The following is a 10,996-nucleotide window of genomic DNA, read 5'->3' as shown; positions in this document are numbered from 1 at the left end:
TTATTTATTTATTTGTTATTAGTTTTATTTTTACATTTTGCAGTGCTGGGGATCTAGCCCAGAGCCTTGTATATACTAGGCAAGCAAGCACTCTACCACTGAACTATTCTACTCGCAGCTCTCCTCTGACTTCTTAGCAAATTAGATATTGTGTTAAATGATCTTAATTTAGTAAAAACGTACCAACAGGACATATGTCTGGTTTTGAACGTGAAAGGAATCCCTGAATAGAGCTGCTTATACTTGGCAATGGCTTTGAAATCAGAGGCAGTAACTCATCACTTTAACGTCAGACTCTGACCTTGTCCTGTCTTAGTGGAAATGAAAGTCATTTGGATGGGCAGTCCTTTGCTAGAGAGTGCACAAATATACCTTCCCGTTTCATTGATCATTCATCTGTTACTGTCGTTTACTAAGAGCTAGCCATGTGGATGATCGTAGATTTTAGGAAAATATAATAGAAATAGAAAGTAGTTATTTTATAAATTAGAGCAAATTTGATGTAAACCTAGGGGATTGAAACAAGTTACTAGTCAGGGGTAGTCAAGATTTTTCTTCGAATTACATTTTCATTGCTTAATATACTTAATAGCTTTCACTTTAAAGTATAAACTATGATATTTTCAGGAAGTTTCATTTCTAATATTTCACTAAATTTACTAGTGTTTTGAGTGTCAGGCCGTGGGTACATGGGTTAAAAAGATGCACATAATATTCCTAAGGAAGTCACAGAATTGCTGTAGTATTAATGGCATGATTCAGAATCCCAATTAAAGGACCAGTTCTCCCTAAGTCTTTGGAAAAGGCCTCCAGTTTAAAAGATTAAAGATAGTCATTTTGAGTTTGCTTTTCTTTGTACTTTGTATTTTGTTTTAGCAGTTCAACAGACCTAGAGATATTTAATTATACAATTTTGTCCTGAATGTCTACAATGGCCTAACACTTTTAAAAATTTATTTAAGGTAATAAGTATTGGTACACCGTAATATTACAAACTTCAGTTAAGATTGTGCTTACAACCCTCAGGCGTGAGCATGAGAAAGGAAGTCATCTGCTTTTCTTGCCCAGTTTATTTGCAAAGACAGACCTTCGTGTCTCTCGGTTACCATCACAGGTGTGGCTCCGGGTTGCCGGTAGAAGGATCTAGTCACTGAAGAGATTTGTTGGGAGGTGCTGTTCAGCGCATCGTGGAAGGGAAGGACAACCCTGGCAGAAGGCCAGGGACGAGGGGAGGAAGCTCTGTTCAGAGTTTCTGAGTTTATGGTGTCAGGCATCTGCCTAAGAAAGGCTGTTGGAGCCTTGCTTCCGCCATGACCAGCTTCCAGGCAGTCCTTCCTTTGGGGTACCTGTTCGTGTTTTAGGGGAGACTGTGTCCACCTCACCCTACCCCCAGCTCTACTGGTACTAGTATATCTAGGGTCTGGCCTCTGGCTTTTACAGTGGGCAGTGGCCACCGGAATTCCTCTTTTCCCAAGATTGATAGAGGAGAGAGAGAATTCCTCAAAAAGAAGTGAGAGTCCTAGAGAGAGAGAACACAGAAATGACGGAAATTTATCAGTCAGTAAAAGGAGAATTACCTTTATAAACCCACAGAAGGAACAAGAATTAGTTAAAACTAGATCATGTTCTTAATTTTAAAAAGGTTCCAGTTAAAAATAGCCCATTTTGTGTAGTAGTACCAGAAAACCTGGATCATTGCACTAAAGATTTCTGAAGTAAATATACTTAGGTGACCAATTAATTGCTGTGATATTCCTGGAAAACCTTATTCTTTGTGTGTGTGTGTGATAGGGAACAAGAGAGAAAATGAGAATCTATGACAAAGGAACTTTAATTATCATGTCACCAATAGTGTTACTTAAAATTTTATGGGCACATTCATGAACATTTAATAATAATCACTTAAAGTTATACAGCATATTTGCATTCATTATTTTAATCTTTGTCATACTATATATAGGTATTATCCCCCAATTTATAGAGTAGAGAAATTTAGAAACTAAAATTCCTGTCCAGAGTCATGTTGCTGCTAAATTAAAGAAGAAGCAGTATTTTAATTCAGGTCTTAAATTATTCACATATATAAGAATGACCTAGATATTCCTTCATTATCTGTCTATATAATGAGGAAAAGTGGTATCCATCTTGCAGGGTTGAAAATGAGAGATAAAATACAAAGTTTCCTGTCCTTTGAAGAGTTAACAAACCTCTTGTTAAATCATGTTAGTTTTAAAAATGCTTTTATTTCAATAATTAAAGTATTTCTGTAGTACCTGATTTTTTTTGAGGTCTTTATTTGTCCTAGAGCCACTTGGTGGGTGTGTGCTGGGGATTGAGACTTAGGGCCTCCTGCCTGCTAGGCAAGTGCTCTACCACTGAGCTACCTGCACGCCCAGCCCCTTGTAAATGTTTTAAATGTCTTGCCATATGGCCAGGCTGGCCTTGAATTTGTGATCTTCCTGCCTCAGTTTTCCACATAGTTGGGATTACAGGCCTGTGCCAGGGTGCTTGGCTTTTTATTTATTTTTTATATTTATGTGTGTATTTATTTATTTTGGGGGAGAGTGAGAGTGAGAATGAGAGAGACTGCTACGTTGCCCAGGCTGGCCTGCAGCTCTTAATCTCCTGCCTCAGCCTACCAAGTGCTGGGATTGCAAGTTTATGCCACCATGCTCAACTAGCCATTTTTTTTTTAAAACAAAGAGCAACATTTTATCAAGAAGTAATACTACCTTAGAAAAGTTCTGAAGTTGATGTTTTGTAGCCTTTAATTCTTAAAGGTAAGCTGTCATTTTCAATTTAATCTTTAAGGCTTTGAGTGGTATGAAGTTTCTCTTGAATGCCTACTTTGAAGAGACTTTTTATAATTAAGTTTCCAAGTATATTTAAATTTGAGTTCCTTTAAAAGAGATTTATTTGAAATTTATTTGAAACTTTATGTGGAAGCATATTTTGATTTTTTAAAAAAAATTTATTTCAAGTTTATTGAAAAATTTTATTTCAAAAATGTGTAATTTCTTTGTGTCAGTTGATATGTAAGGTGTAGATATTTATACACTTAGCTATTTTTAAACATTGGGATATAAATAAAATGTGAATTCATGTGAAAATACAGGAAGGCAGTATTGCAGAATACACATCAAGCTTTAGAAAGGAGGAGTTCTGCTAGTGTGAGCCAGAGCGTTACAAAGTATTAGAGGTTTTACTTTATCTGTGAAAATTTATAGCAGGTCAGGGAACCCAGCTGTACATGGCAGAGTGTACAGATACAAGGAAAAGTACGTTTGAGATCGTTGGTTCCCAATCAGCTGCAGTTTGACCTCCCAGGGGACATTTGGCAATGTCTGGAGAAAGTTTTTTGTCACAGCTAGGAAAGGCGCTAATGGCGTCTAGTGGTTAGCGGCTCCAACAGTACACAGGGCAGCTCCCCACAAACGAAAATTATTTTAGTCAAACTGTACTAGTGCTGATTTATAAACACTGCTTCAGATCCAGGACGGCTGGCCCAAAATGAAGGAGGAAGGATGACAGATCATTTTAAGTTGGAAATCTAGAAAAAGCAACAGAAAGATACTTGCTTTCTGATTTACAGCAAAAAAGATTTAAGTTGGTTGTTTAAATTCATTTCGTGTTACCCTCTTCCACCCTCTAATTTTTCATAAATGCAGTTTTTTACATGATGATGCAGAGATGATGTTCAGAATATCTAGTGAGGTGGGTATTAGCCGGCAGGTCTGAGCAGGCACCTGCTTTGTCAGGTGTTAACCCTTTAGTTAACGGGAAATGGGGAGACCCCAGTATTTTAGGTTAAGGACCTAGTTAGCTGGGAGAGACTATATCGGGAGAGGAGGTGTTTGCAGTCTTTGGGCAACAACAGCTCAAAATCAGACCCGATGGTTAGTTCTCAGGCTAGCTCTGCAAAGCACACATAACTAACCTTCATGCAGAAGAAAAACCGAGTATTTACCAGATAGGAAAATGGTGGAAAATGATACTAGCAATTAAGAGAGAAATTATAAAAATGAGTAGGTTTTTTTTTCAAACTTATTGGTAATAGTTAAAAAATAGATTTACTTGTAGAAGGACCTACTTTGTTTAGTGTCTAAAGGGAATTTTTGAATGTGTATGAGGAGTTTTGAGATTAATGGCAATTATTTTGTAGTGTCTAGTTTCATATCAAACTTTTGTATTTCTTTTAATTTCTCAAAATTTTGAGTTGACTTCAATTATAAATCTATTTCATGTGTTTTGGTTCTTATTTATTTAATTCAGCTAACCAAAATGCCACCAAAGTTAGCAGGTGATAAGACAAAGCCTCTTATTTGAAAGCTAACAAATAGAAAAGGAGATACTGTGGTTTCTATTTACAGGAGTAAACAGAGTAAGGAAAGTAAACCAGATTGGATAAAGAGGGTCTGAGAGACAAAGAGAGGGTGCTCTTTTAAAAACAGTGAAGGAGGTGACTTTCAAGAGGTCAGAATGCTCAGAAGGAGCAAACCTTGTAAAAGATCTGATGAGAGTGTCCTAGGAGTCAAAGGCTTAGGTTAGGGTGTGCAGGAAACATCGGAAAACAGTACAACTAGAAGATACAGATGACTGATAAAAGTTTGGAGAGAGAGTGGTCATGTTGGGCTTTAATAGGCCTCATGATGGAAAACCATTAGAGGATTTTAGGTAAAGGAGACAGAATAAAGTTTAAGCTTAAAATTTTAAATTCCAGTCCCTCTGTGAAGAAAAGTGGAGTGAGAATGAAGCAGAGTCACTACCTTAGAGACCAGAGGTAATATGGTCGTAGTACACTACTACTAGACACATGGTACTAGTACTGTATGCAGATGGTTAGAAGTGGTCAGGATTGGGATGCCTTTTGGGGGAAAACAAGTAAGTGGTTGAATGTGTGGAGATGAATGAAAAGAGAAAGGTTGACCACTCTAGTTTTGGACTGTGCTAACTAAATGGAGGTCCCATTTAGAGTTGGAGTTGGGTAGGGCCCACCAGTTCAGTTTCATTATGGTGCTGGGCGGAGTCAAGGCACTCAAGTGGACATACTGCATAGGAGACTGGGTATTTGCTTTCAAAGGAGAGTGTCAGATTCGCTTAAAAAAAAATGGGGAACTATCAGTAGAGAGTTGATAAAGCCATGAACTGGATTGCTTAGGGAAGGAGTTCACTGGGTGAAGGAAAGTACAAGAGATGAGTTTTGGAGAACTCCAATACTTTATAGAGACAGGGAGAACTAAGAGTATCCACTGAAGTGGACCCGTAAGGAGAGGGTGGTGACTTCCGGGTAGAAGTCAGATGTCGGAAGGTATTTCAGAAGTCAGCTTCAAGGCTGGTTGTGAGGCACACACCTGTAATCCCAGCACTTAGGAGGCTGAGGCAGTAGGACTGTGAGTTCAAGGTCAGAAGGCCAACCTGGACTACCTACAAAGACCTTATCTTTTAAAAAAAGAAAGGCAAGAAAGAAGGAAAGAGAAAGAAAGAGGAGGGAAGGGGCGAGGTCTGCTAGGGTGTGCTGCCAAGAGGCCGCGTGGGCAGGGCGGGGGTGGCCACGCAGGCCTGGGTGAGGAGTCCTGGGGGTGGCAGAAAGAGAGTGTGCGGAGCTCTTCAGGAGTCTCTCTGAACGCTGAAGAAGGTGAACGGAGACGGGGGTATGTGAGGACAGGCAAACCTGTTCTTGTTGTTTTGCATGTTTTTACATACTAATGAGAAAGATCCAGTTGTTATTAAGGTTTTTTTTGTTCATGAATGAAGTGAGGATTTCTTGAGGTAAAGCAATAGAAAGGAGGACTCAGAAAGGAATGAAGGGTCTGTAAAAAGGGTTGCTTAGACCTCTGGGCACACTGGACTCTTCACTTAGATTCACAGGTGAGAGATCCAAAAACAGTTGAATACATGCAACATTGCAGCTTCACTTGCTTATCCAAAGTGCAGCACTTGAGCTCCTCCTGAGGCATCCAGTTTGAGTAACCAAGGTAAGATGTCCCTGTCCTCAAGGAGCAGAAACTTCAAGCAAAACAGACAGATGCGCAGCCTTGCTGCACAGTGTATTCAGACAGGCAGCATCACCTTCACCAGCAAAGAGCTACTGAATCTGAATCTGTTTTAAACAAAATTTCTAGGTGATTTATATATGTATTAAAATTTGAGAAGCTTTGGTATACGCAACTAAACAAAATAAGACATTATAATCAATATGGATTCTTGTAAACAGAAAATACTGTAGGAGCCTACTTACTGTTCCACCCTCTAAAAGAAGAAAAATGGTCATAGAGAAAAAAGTTGCATTAAACGTTCCCCTAGACACGTATTAAAAAGTGCTTAATATAAGAACCTCAGTAAACTAGCCCTAGGCACTTCCTTTCCTTTCAGAAATGTATTTGCTGTGTGGTAGTCTGCATCTAGTATTCCGCAAATTTTTTGTGAATAGATTATTTCAATGAAAAGAAGGAGACTCAGATCACATAAAAGAAAGGAAAACTGGAAGCTTGGATTGTATCAGTTTATACTATTTGCTGGTGCCATATGGAGACCCAGTGGCATTTATTCTTTGGGTGCTGGTCCAGGCCTACTCATGTTGATGCTCAGAGTCTCACAGCTGTGGTAATTAGGAGTTCCTTCAGATTGGATGCTGCTGGAAACTACTTTTTGAGTTAACTTTTTCTTTCCTATAGTGAGGGCTGCTAATATCTGACCATGAAAAATACCTGTTTTATGAAAAATATATTCTCCAGACCAGCCACTTATATCACTTATGTAAGCTGTTTTATTTTTTTTAAAGTATTCAGTATCACTAATCATTAAGGAAATGCAGATGAAAATCACAGTGAGCTACCGCTTCATATCCCTTAGGCTGGCTATCATCACAAAACAAAATAACAAGCACTGGCATGGATGTAGAGAAACTGCAAGCCTAGAGCACCGCTAGTGAAAATGTAACGTCTTAGTGGAAAACAATGTGACATTTCCTCCAGAAACATAGCACTGCCATATGATGTCGCTGTTCGACTTCTGTGTACCCATTAGAATTGAAAGCAGGGACTGGAACAGATAGCTGTACAATGTTCAGAGCAATGCTATTTACAGTAGCCAAAAAAGTAGAAACAACCCACAGGTCCGTTGTTAGATGAACGGATCGACAGAATACAGCATGTATCTACAGGGGAATATTTAAAAAAATTTTGTGTTAGTACATGTTTGTCACAGGTAGTGATTACATTCACCATGGAGAGTTGGTCCACGCACAAAATGCATCTTAATTCTTTTTCACCCCTTCCCCTCTTCTCCTCTGCCTTCTCTCAGTGGAACATTACTCAGCACAGTATGAATGTGCGGTACTTAATGCTCGTAATTGTACACTTAGAAAGGATTAAATGTAAGTTTTGTGGTGTATATATTTTAGCAAGATTGAAAGAAAAGTGTGCTCCGTCCCAAGCATACTAAATCAGAATCTCTTGTAATGGAGCCCAGAAGACTGCTTTTTATTTTTTAGATTACTTTTCAGGTAATTGTAGGCATGGTTAGACTAAGAACCACTGACGTATGGTGTTACATAACACAAAGTGGACTAGACTGATTTTGTCTGTACATCTTTATTTATTTATTTTTGTCTTTTTGAGACAGGGTCTTACTATGCAGTTCCGGCTGGCCTTGAGCTCTGTTTGTATATCTTTAAAAAGAGTCAGATTGATGAGTTAGAATGCAATCTTTACCATTTTAAAAATTTTTATTGGTACATGTTAGATATACATAATGATCACATTCATCATTGGGAACTTGTACCTGTGCATGATATATCTTGCTTCTTTTTTCCCATTCCCCTCCCCTCTGTTCATCCCCTCTTCCCCTCCTTATTTACAAAAGCTTTGTTTCCATTTTTTCCTTCTTTTTTTTTTTTTCCTTTCTTTTTTTCCCCCTTCTCCCTTGTTCCCCTTCTCATTTGAACATTTTCTTCCCATTTGCCAATATCTATTATACCTTTTGGTCCTTATTTACCCTTTTGGTTTCTCACGCCAGAGAAACCATGTGACATTTGGAAATGTGTATCTGATTTATTTCACTTAAAAGTATCGTCTCAGGGTGCACCCATTTGGCTGGAAATATCTCAACTTATCCTTCTTTTAAAATCCAGTCTTCATCTATGGTTTTTAAATATTTAGTTTAGCTCTTCTCATTTGTACCACACTGCATGTGGCAATTGGAGTAATAACTGCCGGTGACTGTTTAGCACTCCACCATTTAAAGCACTTTAAAAAAAGAAAAATCAAACATTTGCTGGTTTTCTTCCTTTAAAAAAATATTTTCATGTATATCATTTCATTGACTCACCAGGATCCTCTGGGGATGGATGGTGACATTGGCATTTTCCGGTGAGAAACTTGAGAATTAGGAGAGTTAATGACTTGCCTAAGGTTGTACAGGGAATGTCGGACTTCCAGGATAGGTCTTTGAAATACAACTCTTATTATTTCCCTCTGAATAGCCTCTCAGAAAAAATAGCAGGCCTGATTCAGTCTGTTAGTAAGTATGCCATAGGTTTAATTGTTTTGTTAACTCAAAAAAGTGTGAATTAAGTTAATGATGAATCATAAGACTATCACTTTATTTTGCAAATAACGAATTATAACCATGTGAATGTTTAATAAGTACTAAGCAGTGTCAGTTACCAGAAAAATCTGAAGCAGATCTGTTATTCTGTGCTATTGCTTTTTCTTTCTCTTGCATTGAAATGACCTCTATATCAAGCCATTTGCTAATGGCACTCTTTTCATAAAAGTGACTGTTCAAGGCTTCCTTTTGAAGAGTGCATTTGCTATTGTTGTGCACATTCCCTTTTTCCCACCTGTGTTTCAGTAAGGTCTAAGGATGTAGGGGGAAAGCCAAAAGCTTTGCAGACCTCAGCAAGCTCCTTGAAAATTTGAAAATGTGGCCCCCACTACTCTAAGTTTGTTTTGTCAATAATGAGGAATGTTCATGGTACACTATCTGCTTCTGAGCATGGGGCACTCTCTGTGACAAAAGAGAAGCCAAGCAAACTACCATGGGCATAATTCTGAAAAAAATGATACCTCCTGAATAAGAAAGAGCCTTGGCCGGTCCTTCAGGAAGGATCCACAAGACAGCATTGTCATCACAGAAGGTGACAGCTCCATGCACCTTAGTGTCCTTGAAAATCTTCCAGCGGGAGAAGATACAGAGGTGGAAGACATTGATAATGCAGATACTGACCCTCTATGGCTCTAGGTTAATATGGATATTTGTGTCTTAGTTTTAAACAAAAAGTTAAAATAAATTTAGGTAAGTGAAGCTTACAGGATACAGAAATAATGAAATAATATTTTTGTATAGTTTATAGTAGGTTTGTATTAAGATAAGTGTTATTAATATAAAGTCAAAGAGTTTTAAAATTTACAAAGTCAAAAATTGCCTGTAATTTCTGCACTCAGGAGGCTGAGGCAGGAGGATTCCCTTGAGTTTGAGGCCTTCCTAGGCTACATAGTAATTTCAAGGCCAGCCTGACTTGCAGAATGAGACCCTGTCTGAAAAACAACAACAGCTGGGGATATAGCTGAGAAGCACAGTGCCTTGCTTAGCAAGTGCAAGGACCTGTGCTATTCCCAGTACCAAAAAACAACAACAAAACAAAGTAAAGAATTACACGAGGTTCATTTTTAGTGAAGAAAGAAATATATTAGTAAGTTTATTGTAGTCTAAGCGTACAGTGTTTACAGACTACATTAGCGAACAGTCCTGTCCTGCTAGGTCTTCACATTCCCTCAGCACCCCCTGATAGCCCAGAGTGACGAGTTCTGTGCAAGTGTACCACTTATCTTTCACACCTTTTAACAAATGTGGTAGTTTATTATTAGTGTAGTTGTGCAGAACATAATGATCCCACTCCTTGTGGGAGGTTGGTACACGCGCATGACACGTCTTAATTCCTTTCTTCATCCCTTTTCGCTCCTTTCTCTCCTCCTTCACCCATCCCTGGATGCCCTTCCTTTTTTTTTGTACAGGTTTGCAGTATGTAATGTTTAGATTCCTTGTGGGGAGCTGGCACATGTGCATAACACATCCCAGTTCCCTTTTTGTAAAACCCCTTTCCCTTCCCTCCCTCTTCTACCTTTTTTTAACTGTGTCTTTTCAGTGTTTAGATATAGAATGTTTAGAGCTGGGCGTGGTGGCACACGCCTGTAATCCTAGCACTTGGGAGGCTGAGGCAGGAGGATCATTGCAAGTTGGAGACCAGCCTGGGCTACAAAGTGAGCTCAAGTCCAGCCTGAACTGCATAGCGAGACCCTGTCTCAAAAAGACAAAAAAGAAATTAAGTAGATATAGAATGTTTAGATACATAAATACTTAACCAGTTTGTTAGTCTGTAATTCTTTGTTGTTGTTGTTTGGTTGGTTGATTTTTTTGTGGTACCGGGGATCAAACTCAGGATCTTGTGCTTGCCAGGCAGGCGCTTGTGCCACTGAGCTATATCCCCAGCCCCCTAGCCTGTAATGTTTAGATACATAAATATTTAGATACATAAATACTAAACCAGTGTGTTAGCCTATAATAATTAGCTCTATCACCAATAAAATATTCTTTGTTGAGAGGCAGTAAATTATAGGTTTTTTTTTTGAGACAGGGTCTCACTCTAGTTCAGACAGGCGCTTGTGCCACTGGGCTATATTCCTGGCCCTCACTGTAGTTCAGGATGGCCTTGAGTTCACTATATAGTCCAGGCTGGCTTTGAACTCCCTGTAATCCTCCTTCCTCAGCCTCCCAAGTGCTAGGATTACAGGTGTGCACCACCATGCTGGGCTGTAGTTTGGTTTTAGTAGGCTATTTGTAGAAAAAAAGTTTGTATTCTTGTATGCCTAAATGTTAGGACCAGGTTTATGGTTTTATCAATTTGTTTCACCCTTTACTAAGTGTCCAATTGAAAATATCATTTTTGATTACTTTTTTTTATTTTAAAGAGTAAAAGAAGGATAACAGTAATAGG

General features: G+C 38.7%; 1 protein-coding gene across 1 annotated transcript in view; it reads left to right on the top strand.

Moving 5' to 3' along the window:
• Positions 1-5,623: 5,623 nt before the first annotated feature.
• The window catches only part of Sos1 (son of sevenless homolog 1 (Drosophila)), a gene marked incomplete at its 5' end in the record, with an annotated part of 74,377 nt that continues 69,004 nt past the window's right edge, over positions 5,624-10,996 (top strand). Inside the window, one exon of the mRNA XM_005391044.2 lies at positions 5,624-5,635. Coding sequence (XP_005391101.2) covers positions 5,624-5,635 — 12 coding nt within the window. The remainder of the gene's footprint in view (positions 5,636-10,996) is intronic.

Source organism: Chinchilla lanigera, unplaced genomic scaffold (genome assembly GCF_000276665.1).
Source record: "Chinchilla lanigera isolate Chin_1 unplaced genomic scaffold, ChiLan1.0 scaffold00040, whole genome shotgun sequence".
Classification (NCBI taxonomy): domain Eukaryota; kingdom Metazoa; phylum Chordata; class Mammalia; order Rodentia; family Chinchillidae; genus Chinchilla; species Chinchilla lanigera.
This window is presented reverse-complemented; position numbering and strand designations above follow the sequence as displayed.